Source organism: Muntiacus reevesi, chromosome 2 (genome assembly GCF_963930625.1).
Source record: "Muntiacus reevesi chromosome 2, mMunRee1.1, whole genome shotgun sequence".
In the NCBI taxonomy this organism is placed as follows: domain Eukaryota; kingdom Metazoa; phylum Chordata; class Mammalia; order Artiodactyla; family Cervidae; genus Muntiacus; species Muntiacus reevesi.
In genome coordinates this window covers 58,074,131-58,095,007 of record NC_089250.1, presented here as the reverse complement: position 1 = coordinate 58,095,007, position 20,877 = coordinate 58,074,131, and the positions used below count along the sequence as shown (strand labels likewise).

The window sequence follows — 20,877 nt, the reverse complement described above, 5'->3', positions numbered from 1 at the left end:
TGGCGGGGGGGTCACACTTAGTGGGTGGATTTGTGTGCCACATGCAATTTTTACACAGAGAGGATGGAAGGAAGGCTCCTCCACACACCCTAGGCAAATACGATTTTATGGTAATCAAAGCCTGCCTCAGTGGGAGAAGTTCTGTACAACATGCTGGTGATATTCCTTCAATTTTTGTTTTTTTTGGTTGTTTTTATTTTTTTCTTTAAAGTCCACTGATCATCACAAAAACCCAGGAAATGCAACTAAGGAGAAAACAAATGTCCAACTGAGATCTAAGAACCCAGAGCTACGGAAGAGACGTGGCACTGGATGCAGGGTGTGCAGGAGCGGGTGGAAGGGTGGTCCCCACAGGGCAGCTGGCCATGGGAGACGCAGGAGGGAGATGAGGCTGCTGGCCGGGCCGGGCAGTTATGTTAACCGCTGCACGATGACGGCATTGAGCAGGTTGGCTTCCTTCAGGGTCTGGTTCTCATCAGCCAGCTCTTTGTTCGGGAAGGTAGTCATGAGGACAAAGCTGGTGGCAGCCATGGCCGGCCGGGCGTCTACAATGAAGAGTCGGATGTCGCTGATCCTGGTGGAGTGGGGAGGTGGGTGAGTGGTGTTCTCTGCTGCCTGCTGCCCATTCCCACGCCCCCGCCCCTGGCTAGAGGGAGGCCACCTCATGTCCCCAGGTCCCTTTCTCCATCCCATCCTCCACAGTGGCCAAAATGCTCATTTGGAAACACATGAGCTCATGTCACTCTTTCAAAATCTTTCACAATTGCTCCCCTCTTCCTTGTTATAAACACCAACCTCCTGACAGTAGTCCCAAGTCCTACCTAATCAGACACCACCCTCCTTCTCCCGTTCTCCTACCTCCCCCCTTCAGTTCTTCATCACGCTGTGCTCTCTGCCCACATCTGGTCCCTCTTCTCAGGGGCTTCTCTGCCTGATCCCTCTTCTATAATCCTCATCACACTTGCTCCACACTAACCTCATGTGAAGCCTGTCAACACTCAAGGACTGGCAAGCCACTCCCTGGACCCCACGCGGGTTCTGATTTATATGGCCTACGACTGATGAAATTTAGACACTGCTATTCTAGGAAAAAAAAAAAAAGAGTTGTTTTGCCAAATATCTTTACTGGCAACAGTCCTCCCCGGCTAATCCCTTCATCACTCTGTCCCTTGGCTTCCCCATCTTTAAGTTGGGGAGGCAGTTTGTTTCAATCTGGCCTGGATGAGCTGAGATAGAACAGGTATTCTAGAATTCTCCAAGTCCAGATCTCAGAGACCTTCATAGCCTAGAGGTTGTCAGAGGCCCCCTGGGGGTAGGGAGGTAGAAGAGCGGGATGAGTGGGATGCCGCATTTTGTCCCCTCCCCACTCCAACAACCACAGCAGTTCAAATTATCTGTTCTCTTGGGCTTTAGCATGAATTTCCTATTAACAAATAGTTTGGAACAAATCCATCTGAGGAATCTGTGACTCACACGAGAGAGAGGGAGCAGTCACTGGCTACACTTAATGGAAGAGTGGGGACCAAACCAAAGGCTTCAGATGTGCACAGCTTCCTACCCCACTGCCTCCTCTGGAGAGAGCCTGGAGAGTCTGCTGGTGTTTAGGGGGAAGAACTGCTCCCTCTACTCATTTATCTGTGGGAGTTTCTGGGACCCTCTTAAAATAAGCCAGGCTCCATAATGCAAGGTACCTGTGGCTGTGGTTAAACTTCTGCACCAGCCTCCCGCCGTCAGCAAGCCGTATTTGGATGTTTGTGGTAGGCTGTGACTCATCAATTGAGATGGAAGAGCTGGCTTTGGCTTCATTTTCTGCCTGCTGTGCTGGAGAGCTAGTATTCAATACCTGGGGGGCAGTGCTGAAGAGAGAGGATCGCATCAGGACAAGAACAGAAACAAAGCCCCAGCAGGAGTGGAATCCTGTCAAGGATTTTTACAGAGCATTTGCTACGTCTGGTGCTGTTTGCTGCTACTGACCTAAGGAGTGACAAGACAGAATGCCTGCTCTGATGGAACTTGGAGGTCCAGCAGAATTCACCTCAATCCTCAAGTTACTGCCAGCTCCCTCACTCCTGGAGTTGGGCAAATTACCAACCCCCTTCTTCCCTGGTGTCCACAATTGAACAAGAGCTTGAAGGGAAGCAAGCAGTATGCAAGACAGCCTGGGCTGGAAGACTGGGACCTGATGCTGGAGGACCCAACAGATCAGGATGAGTTTTAGCCCCAGTGAGAGGCTAAGGGCAGAATGGGGAGGGGATACTCCAAGTCTGCAACTGAGGCGGGTGTGACACAGCCTGGCAAGTGACTGTTGGGATGTAAAGGACAAGTTCAGACTCTTATCCTCTGATGGAATTTTCAGGTCTGCCTGCCCTAGTGCAGTCTCACTCATGAGGGTATCTCATACTCACTGGTCAACTATCAGGAGGCAGTTCAGATTTCTGGAAAGCCAACCAAGTGCCTGGCACCACAGGGATTAATTATATAATATGAACAGGACATGGTGCCTGCTGCAGTGTGGACAGCTTAGATCTTGGAATGAGATGGACCAGGGTTTGAATTCACCCACTAGCTATGGAGGTGATGGGCTAGTTATTTAAGCTCTTTGAGTTTCAACAAGAATAGTAACAAGGTTCTTTAACAAGGACTATTGTGAGGATTAAAGAGGTGTTCCACTCAGGGAGGCGGACAAACACAAAATGCACACAAATTCCCAATTCTCCACAACTGTGTGGAGGCATTATCTCTCTTTTTTTCTCTTAGCAGATATCCTGGCCTATACCTTTGCAGAGAATACAGGCCATTAGATGAGAATCCCCTTGCCTTCCCCCAAAGCCTCTAATTAGATCAGTTCTTCCACCTCACTTCTTCCTCTGATCTTTACCTAAAAAGGGTATTCTTAGCAAATCCAACGAAAGTGCTTTCCTAAGTGTGTTCCCTGGGACCTGAGTCCCTTGCGTTATCTACAAGAAGGTTCTGGAAATGTCACCAACATTATACCAACAGTGTCAGAGGCCACTAACATATTAAAGAAGGTCTTGAGAGGTCATAAAGAAACCGTTTGCAATGCAGGAGACCTGGGTTCAATCCCTGGTTCAGGAAGATCCCCCGGAGAAGGGAATGGCAACTCACTCCAGTATTCTTGCCTGGAGAATTCCATGGGCAGAGGAGCCTGGTGGGCTACAGTTCATGGGGTCACAAAGAGTCAAACATGACTGAAAGACTAACACTTTGAGAAGTTGTGAAGTTAAGGCAAACTTATTTGACCACCATGCTCTTTTTTCATGTTAACCTCCTGAAGATCATTTCCTGGAACAGTCCACGAAATGTTGCCCCAGAGCACATGGTCAGCAAGGAAGAACTAAAAACTGAAGTTACTTTCTGTGAACATCAAAAATATGGACTTAGAGAATTATAGAGTGGAGATCAGAAGAGAAAGCTGGCCACACTTATTGGCTATGAGAAAAGCTTCTATTTATTGGCCTCACAATGTGTGGGACTCATAAGATGACACACAGAGATAAATTACACCATCACAGGCCCGAAGAGAGGTAGCAGAAAGTTAAATGCTGCACCTGTAAATGCTTAAGATCTACTCTGTTCTGTTCATTAATTTTAAAGGCATTAGGTCAACTCTTTAGTTAAGATTCTAGGTAAAAAAAAAAAAAAAAGAAAAGATTCTAGGTAGCCTGGCCCTCAACTGTTTATAACAATTCCAAGTATGACAGGTACTCACTGAAGCTGCTGCCTGCCAGAAAGGCCTGAACGAGAGAGAAGCTGAATCACATGACTGCTCATTTCCTTTGTAGTGGGAATAAATTGGGCACTGAGGTGCTCTGCTGCAACAATGCTGAGTCCCGAGGCCCTGTCACCGGCTTTACAAAGATGAGCACTGCAGCAAGCATGGTGACCAGCGGTGCTCATCCCAGCAGCAGTGACACCCTCACCCCATCCCAAATGCACTCGTGGTGTTTGCTACTCGAAATCAAATGCAGGCGTCTCAAATCTTCAGATTAGTTCCCATCCAAACAAACAAATGCAAAACCTAAAACAAAAAGTTTCATGCAACTGAAAAAATTTTTAAAAATTTCCGAACTGAGAAAATCTATTCATTCACTTTATTTTTCTAGGTAATTGGAAAAAAACAAGGATTGACCAATCTTTGAGGGAAACTTGAGAAAAATTTCCTAAAATATGTGGCTTCCTGATCATTTTAGTTAACAAGACAATGATGGAAAGCACAGTAAAATTTATTGGAAAAACTAAAAAAGCTACCCATCTGGTTTAGACTGAAAAGCTAAAGTCCCATCACCCTTAGCTGTAATAAAACTATTTTTAAGCTCATTTTTCATTAAAAGCTAGAACTGAAAATCAAAGTGGAACTGGCAATGAACATTTATTTAGCTGACAAGCATCATGTCTGATTATCAAGCTCTGTTGCTTCATTATCTGCACTAATAAAGTAGCCCCATCCTAAAACAGAGGGTTTCCCTGGTGACTTAGATGGAAAAGAGTCTACCTGCAACGCAGGAGACATGGGTTCCACACCTGGATCAGGAAGATCCTTTGAAGAAGGGGGTGGCTACCCACTCCAGTATTCTTGCCTGGGAAATCCTATGGACAGAGGAGCCTAGCAGGCTACAGTCTATAGGGTCACAAAGAGTCAGACATGACTGAGTGACTAACACTTCACTTCATCCTAAGTCTCCTTAAGATATCTTAATTTTTTGAAATGTATTGTCTTGTACACACAATAGAGTTAAGACATTCCAAAAGTTTCGGTTACTATCATGAAGCCAGACAAACCCAAACTGCAAGGTGTTCTGAGCCCTTCCATAAAACTACTGGTGGGTGAAAGAAGGGTACCATGTTTTGGAGGGCAATGTGAGGATCTTTTGAGCTACTTGTTGTACTACTTCCAGCACAACATCAGGGGTATATAAAGATTTAATTAGATAACCACTGTAATGTTCATAATACTGATAATCATGTAAATACTTAATAGCAGGGACTGGTTAACTTATGGTACATACGGAGGATAGAAAATTATGTTAGCATTAAAAACAATATTGCAGAAATGCATTTACTGATCTGGAATGATAGCCAGACTACACTGACTAGGCAAAACAGTAGAGCACAGAACATTTGTTTTTACACACACTCTCAGATACTAACTGGATATATCTAGCTGTTAGGTTTAAGAATAGCTTTTACTTTTTATCTGTATTTTCTATTTTAAAAGATAAACACACTTTATTTTCAATAATATATGGGAAAAAAATTAAGTGGTGCTCCACAAAGCATACCACAATTGACAGGGAAGTCACAGATGGATCACTCTGAGAACAGCTGTCCCAGACTAACCCACAGACCCCAATGTGGGAGATGAAATGATGAGAGGAGGGTGACTTCAGTATTTTGGTCCTGGTAAATCGCAGTCTATTATCTCTAATAGAGCTATGACCCTTGCTCCTGACGGGGCATGAATGGCCAGCAGGGCGGTAGGGGATTCAAGGAGAGGGCCAGTCAGAATTGCAAAGAGCACAGCTGTCGGCGGACCACACTGATCTGGTGAGGTGAGCAAGGGCAGCAACGAGCTCAAAAGCTGCCAGAGCTAGGTCAGAAATAGGGTCATGCTGTGCAGAAGTGTGGGAAGGAGTGCCAATCAAAAGACCAAGTTCCAGTCCTGGTGGCACCGCAGGGAGCACCTATGGGTAACCCCTGAAGTCCAAGAGCCTCAGCTTTCCCTCTGTAAAATAAGGACTGTACTGTATGTCACCACGCTGAATGCCTCTTGTGTGCACAGATTGTTCAGAATACTGACCAAGTGACCCCATGCACAGAGAAAGCTGAGTGGGTCCCTGAGAAAAGGCTGCCTGTCCGTGGGTTTGTCAAGGATCTGGTGTGAGAACTCTGCTGATCAGAGGTAACAGGAACTATCAACCAATCAGATCCTGTTAATATAAGGGGTTTGACTGCAAGACAGAGATGGTGGCAGAGGACACAAGGCAAAAAAGTCACAGGGAATGACAAAGTAAGTGTCAGGCAGGACCAGAGAAGTAAAAATAAGAGCTCCCCTAACACTGGAGCAGCAGCCTGCACGGGGCAACAACATCCCTGAGCTTCCCTGGATCCTGAACGTGCTGCTGCAAGCTGGCTGGATTCCTTACCCTCTCTGAATCCCCACCTCAAGTGACCTGAATACATGTGTCTGCTTCAGCCTTAGAGCCATTGAGGAGGTGATCTCTGCCCTGAGCACCCTAAATAACCAAGTCAAAGCAGCGATGTGTTACGTTCACTGCTCATTGTGGGACAGTGCTCTATGTGCTCCTCCCAACAGTAGTCAAGGAGATAAGGACTCTTACTAGTCCCTCTTTAAGCTGAGAAAACTGAGGCTGTACAGTCCAAGGTTATATGACTAGAAAGCAAAGAAGAGATTTAGACTTAGGTTTGTTAATGCCAAAGCCTATGTTCTCATACTTTTCCTCCCATAAAGATAAAATCTGAAGTACTTTGTAATAAACAGTAAAGAGCTGCATCAAGTGAGCTGTGCATAGGGTCTGCTGGGCCCCAAAGGAATGACCCACACAGTTCCACGCTCCCCCGGCTGCTCCTTACCTGCCCAGTTTCTGACCCTCGCCAGTGAAGGCTTTGAAGGCTCCCTTGGGCTTCACGAAGTCCTCATCCCGATGGTCCTCCATGTCCAAGTTCACCTGCCCGCCATGAGCTAACCTCCGCAGCTCTGCTGGCACCTCTCTGTGGGAGAAAAGGCAGTGCTCGGGCCCACACGGAGCAGGATGGGAATGACAGTGATGGGTACAAAAGGAGGAGAAACTTCTCATCTCCAACTGAAGGATCTCCTTTGGGAGCTGACTGCTCTAGTGGCTACCTGCCTGCCTCCCCCTTCTCTCATGCCTGCCTAGAGTCATATCTGGTGACTTGGCTCTGACCTAGGCCCAAAGAGGAAAAGCAGATACACAGGGTTTTGGAAGCAGATCTGTGAATCTATTTCTCAACTGTGCTAAATCTGCTTAAAATTTTAAATTTCTTAAATAATAAACATTTGAATTGATTTCTTCTTTCCCGTCTGCCATCTCACTCACTGAGATGGAACCTGAAGGAGGGTTTTTCTGCTCACCCTCTGCGAATAGACTCCAGAAACTGGGCGTTGGATGGGTCTTGGTAGCTTCTGAGTTCACCGTTGTCCAGGCTGAATCCAGTCTTCCAGAGCTTCAACACTACATGAACCTATGACAACAGGAAGTAAGCAGTCCATACATTGTCAGGAACCTGGCAAGCACACCAGTGTGAACCTGCAAATTAGCGAGTTTTTTTTACTATTTTACTGTGTCATTACTAAAACAGACAGACAGACAAACATATATTCATGCACAAGGAAGGCAATCAACAACCAATGAATTAAGTGTTAACCTAAAATAAGAAGGTGATATAGCACAAATTAAGAGAATAGGCTTTGATTTAAGCAGACCAGGATCTGCGTCTTGATCTTGCCACTCACTAGCTAAGTGGCACTGAGCACGTGACTCAACTGATTGTAGCTTCCTTATCTGTAGCGTTGCCAGCGTGCTTGGCACAGAGCTTGTGTTCAACTACATTAGCATGGCAAATTTTACACGGACTATTTTGCAGTCATTAAAAATGATATCTACAAACTTTGTTAACTCCCTGTACACATCCACAGGAAAGCATCTAGAGGACTAAAGAACAACATATTAGCAGCTGCTGCCTCAAGTAGATAGAATTTTTATTTCCTTCTTGCTTGACTTTGTTTTGGAAAAAACCCCAAATGAAAACATTTATGGCACTGAAAAAGAATATATACAGCTGAGTCACTTTGCTGTTTAGAAGAAATTAACACAACACTGTGTTAATTAATAAAATAAAATGTTTATGGCATAAATTTCAAAATTGTCTCATAGCATTATTATACTTAGTAGAGGGGGCACCCCCTATGCACAGGGAAAAAAGGACTGAACAACAATAAGGAAAAAGTTTTAAAAGTATGTTTCAAGCCTCCCTGAGGGGGTCTAAAGATCAAGTTCTTTAGCCTTGTCCACATCACCAGAGAACCCTGGAATCACTATCCCTCTGCCTGAGACTCATGGAATGCTCAGAAAACTCCTTTGTGTCCATCCACTATACCCAGCCCAACTTATCCAGCTTCCCGTGCCACCATCCAGCCAGATGAAAGCTGTCTGTGATTCTCAGGTAAGCCTTTTCATTCATGGATGACACAACAAATGTGCTGCCTCTTCCCTTTCAGAGGCTGCTGAATCATGGGATTAACTTCTCCCCCAAAGTGATTAAACAATCCACAAGCTTCCCTATAGAAGATGGATGCACACTCACATCTTGGCCGGAATGCCGCCTCCTTTCTCCTGCCACGTAGGCAGACTCTTCCTCTGGTGCTGCTCCAAGGCGGTAGCCACCACCTGCAAATGGCTATAAAAGACAAGTTCACAAACACCTAAGGAGTGGGTCAATGGTGATCAGGTTATCCAGACAAAATGTTATTCCAAGATATTTAACTACAAGGTATACCTTCTCTGAGTAGCAAGCTCAGAGCTACAGAGTTTGGGATTGGGGTAAAAACTGGAAAGCTGTGGCTGGAGAGAGTGCTGCTTGGCTAAAGGGAATGGCTGCTACTAAGATCTAGTTAATCACGACCATGCTGGAATCTCAGTGCAGGATAATAGCAGATAACAAAGACACCAGAAATTTAGATTTTATGTAAAACAGATGGCTACTGATTTAATTAAAATAAAAAAAATAAAGCGAGACATTAAATCAAGTTGATCAGGCCAAACAAAACAACTGGCAGAACCTGATCTAGACCACAGGTTTGAAAACTTTGCCCCAAATCTTGATTCATATAAAAAGGTAAGAGAAACTGCACTGCTCTTCTGCACGAGAGGAAGTGAGCAAATGAAAAACAAAAACAAATTCAGTCACTATTGGGTGATGAAGGCCTCCTTCCCCCTGCTCTGGATCCTCAGTTCTATGGACACAGACATCAAGCCCCTATGCTCACTCTTGGTTTACTGGTCTCTCCAGGGCTCTTGGTCACTCGTTCCACAGCTACAGCTCCGTGCTCCTTGGCACCTTTAAAGAGATCGTCCACGAGCTCGTTGGGACTTCTCTTCCTGGGAGGGCCAACAATCTGCTGTCCACTTCTCTCTGAGCCCCCAGCATAAAACCTGCACAGAAAATACACATCTAACACCAAATATGCTTAGAAAATATAAACAGAGCATGTGCCAAGCTTTGGGCTAGGAGTTGGGCACAATGAGGCAAAGGGTACCAACGCTCATGTTTATGGAACTTACTGTCTAGTGGGAGGCACATGTAAAGAGGCAGGCAGGCATACTGCAGTGTGAGCCACAATAAAAGGTAAAGAAGGGGTCTCTGGGAATACAGAATTGGGGAGGACAGTCAAGGGTTCCCAGAAGACTGTCTTCTGGGCTATACCTTGAGGATGATGAGTTTATCAGGTAAAGAAACTAGAAAAGGGCATTCCAGGCATGCACAACAGCACATTAGCTCTGCGATTAAATACCAACACTTTTCCAGGTTGATCACTATGTTCACAGTGAGAAGCAGCTACCACTAGCAGCCCCGGATTAATGGTGGCAGTGGCATGGTTAGTACAAGCAATAAGGTTCCACTGTTGGCTCCGTCACTGAGTGACCTGGGCAAGCCAGTGCACTGAGCTATACCTCATTTCCTTCTTTGAAATGGAAGGGAAGAACCACATGCCCTACCTACCTGTTCCTTAAGTCAGGACCGTGAGGTTCAAATCAGCGGATGTATGCAAAAGAACAAGCACAGAGTAATGCACACATGTAAGGTGGTTTGATACCGCACCAAGAGCTCACCCAAGCCTCACTTCGCCTTGCAATTGTTGTGACACACACCAGGAGGATGCTGAGAATGGGTACTGGAGGTGGTCAGCAAAGCTCAGATATAAGCCCCAAGATACCCACATCTGCTTTGTAACGGGCTAAGCAAAGCTTGAGATTAAGTTGGCACTTTTTTTAACCTGGGTTTGAAAATCTGCAGTCATGTAGCCTTGGTTGGCTGCTTCCTTATCACCCCTATTCACAGCTAAGTCAAAAGCACATCTCAGTGGGGAGAACTGAGAACCTACAAAAATTAGCCTCAGCCTTCCATGTCTTGACATTACCCAGGGAATGAAGGCAAAACCCTAGGCCTTGGCATGAACAAGAGGACCAGTGTCATTAGGTCTGAAATGCTGAGGGACCGAAGGGGTAACTCTGGATGTGAAGTAAAAGGTCACTGCCTGGAGGATGTGACCAGACAAGAGAACTACAAAGAGGTTATTTATGAGTTGGGCATTCACTTACTTGATGACACTGTCTTTCAAGGGGCATTAAAACACTGAAATTAACATTTATTCCTGAACTTTGAGTATATCTAAATAGAATGTTCTGAGGTAGGGCAAAAGTCACTACATGGATGAAAACAAAGAACAGAACACATGCAATTTCTGAGTCCACTTCCCAAAGAGTGACCACAATGAGCTAACTGCATTTCCATAATAGTTATTACACAATGTTCCTCAGGAATGTTTGACAGACCCAGGCAGATTCCATGGAGAACCAAAACCTTAACTGTTTACCAAGGGTGGGTGAGTGTTATATTTTTTTCATTATGCTTTATTTTCCACAATGGACACCAGTTTTATTATAATATTCCTAAAGGTTAAAAGCAAACCAACAAAAAAACAGTACTATGTCTGTATAAAAGGGGAATATACATTTCTAAGCCTATTTTCCTGTTTATTATGTAATATATTGCTTTTTCAATTAAGGAAAAACTGGAAGGAAATACACCAGAAATATTAATACCTGGCTACCTCTGGGTTGTGATACTATGAATGGCTTTTTTCCTTTATACTATGAAAGGCTTTATTTCCTTTCCCCTAATATTCTTCAATAAACACATATTATTTTAAAAATTAAAAACAATAACAAAAAAACAAACCCCAAATGAAAAAAACAATGGTAAAAAGACAGGGATCAATTTTAAGCTACACGGAGTGGAAAACTGTTTCTAGTATGTGTGTGACTAGCCCACAGTACTAACGGTTAATGATAACAGAGCATGTTTATCCTTCTAGGCCCTTCCAGGTAATTATCATAGAATTTCCTGTGGACTATGCCCCCAACAAAGACTCACCTCTGACCCTCCTCTTCCTCCTCGTCCTCATCTTGGTCATGAATGAGGTCTCTGAAGGATGTCACCCTATTATCGCTGGAGACACAGAAAGGAGCAAATTGATCTCATGGGGAGTTAAAAACAGGTAACCCCCATAATCAACTGCTACAAGTTGGGGACACTGAGCTTAGGTTTTTTGGTGGGGCACGAAAAGGATCTAGGTGGAAGAGGGTTATCTCTCTTATGTTTATATGCTAAACAATGTGGTATTTATTCAAGGTCACCCAGGACTAAGAATAAATAGGAAGTGTATCAAGAAGCAAAGTGGAATCCAATTTAAGCTCTCCTAGGGGAAGGAGGGAACCAGATAGGGATTTTAAAAACATACTACCGGATAGTGATTTTCATCATGTAATTTTTAAATATTGGGGGGATGCCTTGTGTGTCAGGCACTGAACTGGATGCGGGTCTAAAAAATTATCAGGCACAGTTCTTACCCTTTAGTTGCTTACAGGTTAGTGGCACTCTGGCCTGGAAACCATCCATTAAATACTGTGCAATAGGGGCTGTGACAAAGCAAAGCACATGGGACGTGAGAGCAGAGTCTTTTGTTCTAGGTGGGGGTGGGGGAAGTACCAAGAAAAGCTTCCCAGAGAAATGCAGCATTTGGACCTAGTGCTGATGAACAAGGGGACCATCAGTCAACTGGATAATGGATGGTGGTGATGGTGGGGAAAGGGGACCAGCAGGGCATTATAGGAAAGCAGCACAGGCACACACAGAAACCAGTGACAGCAGCTCATTAAAGGACAAATCAAGGAGCAGAAATGAAACAAATATGTGCGTGCAGAGGCCCCTGTCTGCTTCTGCTGTAGGTTAGTCAAGTACAGGGTGCAGTAGAGAAGGCCAACTAAACATGTTATGAGAAAGGTTAACTTCCTCCTTTGATGTTCTCTTACACTGCCACTTTTTTCCTAGTTTAGATTTGCCCTCAAGGAACAATCTTAGTTCTTCAAGGATCATGAGACACACAATTTATAAAATCATTTTCTGTATTTCTTATGGGGAAAAAAGTTGTTTCTCTTTAATATGAGGGGAAGGGGATAACAGCAATTTAGTGAGGCTAAAAAGGAGTTGTTCACTCCCATTCAGTCTTGAAGAAAGATTTATTTCAGGGAGACAATAAGAGGACAGAATATACTCTGAGGCTCCACCAACTAGACCTAAGAGGACAAACAGCAAATGGTGTAGCAAATACATTCCTGCCTGAGTGAGCTGAGAGCAACCTCCTGGGCATTCCTTCATGCTCTACACAACATGGTCTAAAAGGATGCAAGTCATTAAGTGGCTTAAAGGCCTGTTGTTTAGTCACCAAGTTGTGTCCGACTCTTTTGTGACCCCATGGACTGTAGCCCGCCAGGTTCCTCTGTCCATGGGATTTCCCAGAAAAGGATACTGGAGTGGGTTGCCATTTCCTTCTCCAGAGTATCTTCCCGATCGAGGGATGGAACTCACGTCTCCTGCATTGGCAGGCAGATTCTTTACCACTGAGCCACCTGGGAAAGCTAATTCCACTCATTACTCTTCCCAAAGGATTTTTCTACAGATGCTCAGCTTATCATCTATGGAAAAAAAAAATTCTCTATCTCTCCATTGTTAAACACCTTCAAATACACATGTGTACATGTGTACAGGGAAAAGACCCTGATGCTGGGTAAGACTGAAGGTAAAAGGAGAAGAGGGCGACAGAGGATAAGATGGTTGGATGGCATCATTGATTCAACGGGCATGAACTTGGGCAAACTCTGGGAGGTGGTGAGGGACAGGGGCGTGCTGCAGTCCATGGGGTCACAAAGAGTTGGGACACGACTTGGCGACTGAACACCACTACCACCAGCTTGAGCAAACCACTTGCTCTGGCTATAGGTCTCTTACACATAACTTTGATGGCATCTAACAGACTTTGGTATCCATATACCTGGTTTCAACAAACTGAGCTTCCAAACCTGGGATCTTGGGCATGCTCTAAGTCTTCATTTTCTCATGTGAAAATGGAAACAATCAGCACCAACCTCATGGGCTTGCTGTGAACAGCTGGGGTGCTGACGGACAGTGTAGCACACTTCAAGTTCTACTCTTGAGCAGCAGTTATCAAACTGTTGGGCCTTGAACTAGGAGTATCAGCATTTACCCTCGAAATTCAGACAGATGCAAATCCTTCACCCTTACCCTAGACCTCCTTAGTCAGAAACCCTAACAGGAGTATCTAGTAATCTGGTTTTAGGAGTCCTCCAAGTAATTCTGATACATGCTCAAGTCTGAGGACTGTTCTGGAGTAATGCTCTGACAGTTACCTTAACAGTACAGATGTCCTGGGGACATCACCAATTTAAGAATACTGGGTCTTGTATCTTCCACAAATTGGCAAACTGTCTCAGAAATTTCATCTTTTCAGGATCAGAACTCTATCTCCCAGGCACTCTGAAGTGGCACAAAGGTGCTCTGTCAAATAACATTTTCTGCAGTGACAGAAATGCTGTATCTGCACTGTCCAATATAGAAGCCACTAGTCACATGGGGCTATTGAGCATTTAAAATTCGGTAATTGAGCATGAATAGCTGAATGTTTGTTTTATTTAATTTTAATTAATTTAAACAGCGACCTGAGGCTAGAGGCTACCATATTAGACAATATGGTTTTAAAGAATCAGACAATGGTGGTCCCTAGCATTTTATGAAACTACAGTTTTGTATAATGAAAAAAGAAGAAAAAGGAAGAAATAACAGCTTCCCTCTTACTCAACCCTGTGCTAGGTACAGGGGTGGGAGATATTGGACAGGAACGTAGTTAGCAGGAGCAGCAGTTTTGGATTTAGACTAGTTTGGGTTTGAATTCGCCGTAAGGGCAAATGTGTTTTACTCATACTAAGACTCAGCATCCAGACATGTGAAATGGTAAGCACCCTACCTACTTCCATGGTGGTTACTGAGGTGTAAGAAGATAATGTATGAAACAGTATCTGGCAGAGCCAGACAGATGGTGGGTGCTTCTGAAATACTAGCCCTTCCACCTCTAGGAACTTACAATTTACTCAGGGAGAAAAATATTCCAGTAATCATCAGAAGAATTCAAGACAACACAGGAGAGATGTCTTTGAGTAGTATGCAGATATGGGTTGTGAATGGAGTCTGTGCTGCCTCTGGGTTTGGGGATTACATACTTAGTAGAGAAGGAGGGGAGGGAGCTAAACATGGAAGGACACAAAGGATTTGCACAGGTGGAAAGGAAGCAAGAGACTAGGCATGTCGAGTCAGATGAGAGGCTCAAACAAAAGCAGAAGAGTCAAAAATTTAGGCAGAACTGAGACACCAAACAAATCAGTTTGGTTGAAATAAAGATTTAAGAAAGGAGGAAAAGGGGGATAAGATGAGGATGGCAGGTTCATTGTAAACTCCTGAGGATGCTGAATGTCCATAGGGAGAGGCAGTACATCATTCTGGCTGAGAGCTGAATGCCGGAAGCAGAAACAGATCTGCTTTTAAATCCTTGTTTGACTAGCTGTGTGATCTTGGGAAGAAGCCCAGCTTCAGTGTTTTCATCTGTGAATGGGAAAAATAACAGTAGCCACCTCATAGGGTTGTAGTAAAGCATTAAAATGATGAAGATGTAAAAGCTTAACCCAGTGCCTGGCAGCTGATAAGTGCTCAATAAATGATAGCTGTTATTATTGAGGAGTTCAGACTTTCTCCTGTAGCTATGGTTAACCTTTTTATGTCCCACAGCTCTTTGAGTATCTAATAAAAAACTACGAATATTTTTGCCTGAAAAGATACAACATATATACAAGTTATTACGTACAATTTCAGGTAATTTATGGACCTTCTGACATCCATTCCATAGATCCCTCCTAGGAGGTTAGCCTCCATGTTAGGAGCTTTCTAATTGAGTGCTGTGCACAGAGGCAGTGACAATGTGAAAGTATGAGAAGATGACAGAGGGGGGTGGGGAGGGCTCAGCAGCAGACTAAGTGTCCTGCAACTGTCAGGTCAAACGGGGGAAAGGCAGGCCCCATACAGAGTTCCTCTTGGGTGCTAATACGTGCCTGCCTTCTCCTGAGAATGCAGTTAGCGTTTTCCATCTGGACAAGGACAACGATGTAACACATGGTGCCTTCCCTCTCCCTTTTCCTTGGTTTCACTTAAGCCCAGTACCAAGTCTGAGGCTTAACCAAAGCAAATAAAAAGTAATACCTTTAGAACGGCATGTGTATGCAAGTCTTTTACTTCTCTTGGTCTTAATGATAAACTCTATTTCCTTGGTTCTTTAACTCTTCTTAACATATGAACTTGTGGAATGAGACACGGAACAAATAAAAGAATGGGGAAGACGAGAATGGATGCTAAAAATGGTAATACTAATATGACAGTAATAGCAGTTAACATGTTCCATGTTGTATTAACTCATTTAATTAACGGTACTGGGTAATGACCATGTGGTAGGCACTATCCTTCCAATTTGACAAGTGATGAAAACTGAGGGACTGGCAATGTTAAGTAACCTGCTCAAGGTCACAAAGCTCTCAAGTGACAGAGCTGGGATTTGAAGGTGGGTGGTCAGGCTCCAAGCCCAGGCTCTAATAAACCACTGTCTGGATTGGACTTTGGGTCTACCAGAGAAGACAGGTATGAACATGTGACTAACATCACAAGCTAGGTTTCAATTTCTCCTCCTCTCTATTTCTGTGCCAATACCCAACTAATCTGGTGTGCCTGTGAAAGACACACTGCAGGAAATTAGCTGTCTCTATGAGCAGCTGCAGAAGAGCCCTTACCCTACCAACCAGGTCCCAGGCAGTAACATCCTGATGTGTCATCAACGACACCTTGCAGGTTAGCATCTATGAACAACTGAAAGATGTCCTGCCTATTACCTCTTTCCTCTGGAAATGAAGGAGGCGAAGAAGTTAAGGAAACAATGACAGCTGGGGTTAGTGTTCCTTCTTGAAAGAGGGGAAATGTAATTTAAATCTCAAATGTTCTCAGAGAGAAACACAATTTATCACCTCACACCAGCAAAGAAACCCTATATATGTGTTCTGGGGTTGAACGCAAACTCAAACTAATTAAGGACATACACCAGAGTAGAAAAGGCTTCAGCAGAGAAGGGAGATGTGGTTCACACACTTTTAAAGGAAGAGGCCCTGCCTGTCTCACGAAATCCGGCAATAAATATTGCAGTCTGCAGATCACAGTAGCAATCTGCTCTAAGAACATTGGAGTCAGGGTGGTGAGGACAGGGGATGCAAATGAGATTGCAAAGGTTAACACTGTTTCACAAAGTAAGACACGGTCTCCCTAATCAATTTGCCAAAGAGTGCCAGTTAACAGGTTTAGTTTTTCTAAGTCTTTTTAAGAGGGTAATGGGCATCCTAAAATATTTAAATAGCCTTTTTAAAATCATCTGGCCTAATCTTTTACATCTACAGCATCCCTGAAAGGAAGCACTTCAGTTTCACCTTACTTTCAGAGATGGAGAAGCTGCTCCTCACATTTCATAAATAAGAGACCCCCCCCCCAAACATTTAAAAAGTTGGTTTTGTGGTTTCCTCCAGGATTGGATCATAAAGCACACTCAGTTAAGAATCCCACATCTCCACACAAAAGGAATAAGTCCTGCAAGAAACTACTACCCACCAGTCAGTCTTTCTCCCTCAAACCCACTGGTCCACGTCCCCAAGCCTGACCCCTCTGTCAAGTCAGGAAATAGTTCACCACTGCTGGAAGCACACCAATGAGGCAATAACTGAAGCTGGCCCTTACCTGGGGGCTGTGCCTCTGGATACTGAACTGGGGGTTGCCTGCGAAATGGTCACAATGTCTTCGTCCCCTCCATCCTCATAAAAGCTTGCTAGGGCGATCTGAAACAGAGAGGCAGTAACTTGGGATACTTAAACAGGCCTTCATCTAACACATCTCCTTTGAACACAAAGGAGCAAAGACACAAAAATATGCCCAACGATTATAAAGCAGTCTGTATCTGATAGGCCACAGAAAATAAGACCAAAAGATTAGTGGCTCAACTATTTGTTTTCATATCGAAACAAATTCCACCTACTAAAGGAAAAAGAAGGCAAAAAGGAAAGTTGGGATGGAGACATTCCTCAATGTCATTTTATGAGGAAATGGGATCTAGTAAAAGCAGTGTACATTTAATGAACACTCATTTATGTGCCATGTTGTTCTGAGTGGAACTTTATGTGTGCTAACTTATTTAATCCTTAAAGAACCCTATGGAGTTAGTGCTATCATCATCTCATTTTATAGTGACAGAGAAGTGCTGAGAAGAAAACTGTCTGAGGTTACACAGTTGGTAAAGAGTGGAGCCAGGACTGATCCCAGGCAGTCTGCTCAGGCCCTTGGCTCTCGGCTCTCAGGTGACAGCCAGGAATTGGAAACTGTGAGGTCACTACAGATGACTACTCTTACTTTTTCTCTGAGGCTATTTCCTGGTTTGTGCAATGGGGACACCCATTTCACCAACCTTGCAAAATGGATGAGAGGATCCATTAATATTTATGTACAGTCATGTCTTAGCTCTATACATAAAGAAGGAATATGGGCCTATTTTAGCCGTTTGTGATTGGATGTTTCTTGCATGGACTCAGTGCATAGGTATTTACTAATCACTGCTTCCCTGGTGGATCAGACAATAAAGAATCTGCCTGCATTGCAGGAGACCCGGGTTCAATTCCTGGGTAGGGAAGATCCCTTGGAGAAGGGAATGGCTATCCACTCCAGTATTCTTGCCTGGAGAATCCCATGAACTGAGGAGCCTGGCGGGCTATCGGCTACAGTCCATGGGGTCGCAGAGTCGGACAGGCCTGCTCGACCGACACTTACTCCACACAATGAAGTAAGAGTGCAATGAGGTCTACAGAGATGACAAGACAAGGCTCCTGTCCTCAAGGTCACCACACTGCAGGAGACAGGGAGCTGCTGTGGGACACAACCAGCCTGTTGGAAGCAGCGTGCCTTTACAGGACACACTTCAGCAAGCCAGCCAGGATGCTCTGTGCTGCGACGGGACATGCACTGAACTGGCATCGAGGGGGTCTACGTCCAAGTCATGGGCAAGTCACATCACATACTGAGCGTGTTTCCGCACTAACAGCATGAGGAGCCTGAGACTGATGACCTGCCAACTGTAACACTGGGAGCTTCTAGGTCTTTCAGGTTGAAGCTGCACTTTGCATTTTCACCCAGCACAGGGGCTTTACACCATATGTCTATACAGTTGTGATGCTTTATCTAACTTTATACTTTCTCGAAGCACGTAAACTGTGAAGTCAGCAGACTCAGTTCACATCCTAACCCCTGGGTGTGTGACCTTGGGCCTATCACTTGCCTTCTGCGCTTCCAATTCATCAATTTCCTCAAATGAGGAAGTTTTCTTCCCAGTGTGGGAGGATAAACCCAATCATGTATGTAAAGTGCTAGGGCACGTGGTGGCAGAGCTTAATAGAGCTTGGGCTTTGGTATCAGACAGAACTGAGTTCTAATGCCATTTCTTCCACGGTAGCTAGTGAGGCCTTCAGCAAATTACTTAACTTCCCGAAACCTCAGCTTCAGAGTGCAATGCTTAAATAACTTAAGATACATAAAGCTCATGGTAGGCACTCAATAAATATTAATCATCATCATCGATCGAGGACGTAGGTTAGCCAAAACCATGTATGCAATTTTTTCTACAATTAATCACTGAGTGAGTGCCTATTACCTGTCAGGCGTTGTTCAAGACACAGAGGATTCAACAGTTTACCAAAATCCCTGTTCGGTGTAGTTTATCTTAATCTCTTCTCAGTCAGTCAGTATTTTATGTATATGTCTAATACCTGCCAGTGAACTACACGACAAGCTCCATAAACACTCCCATTTTACAGAGAAGTTACTCAATAAAGATGACTAGGACCCAACTTTGCGCCACAACCCAGTTTCTCCCAGCATTTAGGTACAAGGGGGCGTGTGACTGTGGCTGAGGACACGGAAATGAACGAGCACCCCGTCCCCTCCGCCGCGCGGCTCCACCCGGGAGCTGGTCAGTCCGGCCGGGGCTGCAGCCGAGACTGCGCAGCAGCCACGCCCCCAGGGTCCCCGTCTCCACGCGGGCTGCGGCAGTGCCCAAAGTCTCGCCTCCCCGAGAACTAGGCAGAAGGGGAAACCGAGGCCCGATAGACCAGGTCAGTCCGGGCCCGGGCTGGCCTGCGTCTCCCCTCGCCCAGGACGAGCTGGCACGCGTGGCAAGCGGCCCCAGGACCCTGAGGCCTGGGTCGGGCCGCAGCCCGGCGGGATGACTGTGCGCTTCGGCCGCCGCGGGCTTGAGGCTCCAGGTGTCTGCTCCCCATAGTACCCTGCCTGCCCGACGCGGCCCACCTCCCAGCGCTACCTGCAGGTCCCAGCCGGCCGACTCCAGGAAGAAGCGGGCCCTATCCTCCTCGGCGCCCGTCACCGCCACGAACTCCCTCAGAGCGTCCTGCCGCTCCGCCGCCATCTTCGCCCGGTGCGCCGCCCAAACTGCCCCGGGTCTCACTGCACAGCCTCAGCCCGGCCGCGGCGTTCCGCCCTCGGGTTGACCAGGTCCAGCCGAGTGGCTCCCGCCCGCAGGCCCCGCCCCATACAGTGCCTCACGCAAAACCTTCCGTGCGGGAAACGCCGCCGCTCTGCGCCCTCTGGAGGCCGCAGCCCGGACCCTCAGTCTAACGGCGGGGGAGGGAGCGCGGGGAGGATGAGAGGGGGGAAGAGTCCGCCACTGAGTACCTGTGGAATGAAAGATCCCCAAAGGATTCTGTTTCACATTATTCATTGAGTCGTTTCCTCATTTCATTAATTTATTCTTTCGTTCATTCACTTGTTCAACTGAGTGGAACCAAGGACCTGGTGCTATTTCAGTTCAGTTCTGTTCAGTTGCGTCCGACTCTTCGCGACCCAATGGACTGCAGCAGGCCAGGCTTCCCTGTCCATCACCAACTCCCGGAGCCAACTCAAGCTCATGTCCATCCCATCGGTGATGCCATCCAACCATCTCATCCTCTGTCCTGCTCTTCTCCTCCTGCCTTCAATCTTTCCCAGCATCAGGGTCTTTTCCATGAGTGGGTTCTTCACCTCAGGTGGCTAAAGGATTGGAGTTTCAGCTTCAGCATCAGTCCTTCCAGTGAGTATTCAGGACTGATTTCCTTTAGGATGGACTGGTTTGTTCTCCTTGCAGCCCAAGTACTCTCGAAAATCTTCTCCAACACCACAATTCAAAAGCCACAGTTCTTCAGCGCTCAGCTTTCTTTATAGTTCAATGCTCACATCCATACATGACCACAGGAAAAAACCATAGCTTTGACTAGAAGGACCTTTGTTGGTAGAGTAATGTGTCTGCTTTTTAATAAGCTGTCTAGGTTGATCATAGCTTTTTTTCCAAGGAGCAAGCATTGTTTAATTTCATGGATGCAATCACCATCTGCAGTGATTTTGGAGCCCAAAAGAATAAAGTCTGTCACTGTTTCCATTGTTTCCCCATCTATTTGCCATGGAGTGATGGGACTGGATGCCATGATCTTAGTTTTCTGAATGTTGAGTCTTTTTTTTTCTTCTATTTTTTATTAGTTGGAGGCTAATTACTTTACAATATTGTAGTAG

The 20,877-nt window shown here is 45.3% G+C and overlaps 1 protein-coding gene across 1 annotated transcript; it reads right to left on the bottom strand.

The window, feature by feature from the left end:
- Nucleotides 1-171: 171 nt before the first annotated feature.
- NSFL1C (NSFL1 cofactor) lies at nucleotides 172-19,794 on the bottom strand. Its single transcript, XM_065921759.1, has 9 exons — nucleotides 19,637-19,794; nucleotides 17,014-17,111; nucleotides 11,215-11,289; nucleotides 9,047-9,212; nucleotides 8,365-8,457; nucleotides 7,133-7,242; nucleotides 6,613-6,750; nucleotides 1,692-1,856; nucleotides 172-574 (listed from the first exon to the last, which is right to left on the bottom strand). Exons 1-9 carry the CDS (start codon nucleotides 19,739-19,741, stop codon nucleotides 412-414), a joined length of 1,113 nt encoding a protein of 370 aa, XP_065777831.1. The 5' UTR covers nucleotides 19,742-19,794; the 3' UTR covers nucleotides 172-411.
- Between the last annotated feature and the right edge of the window lie 1,083 nt (nucleotides 19,795-20,877).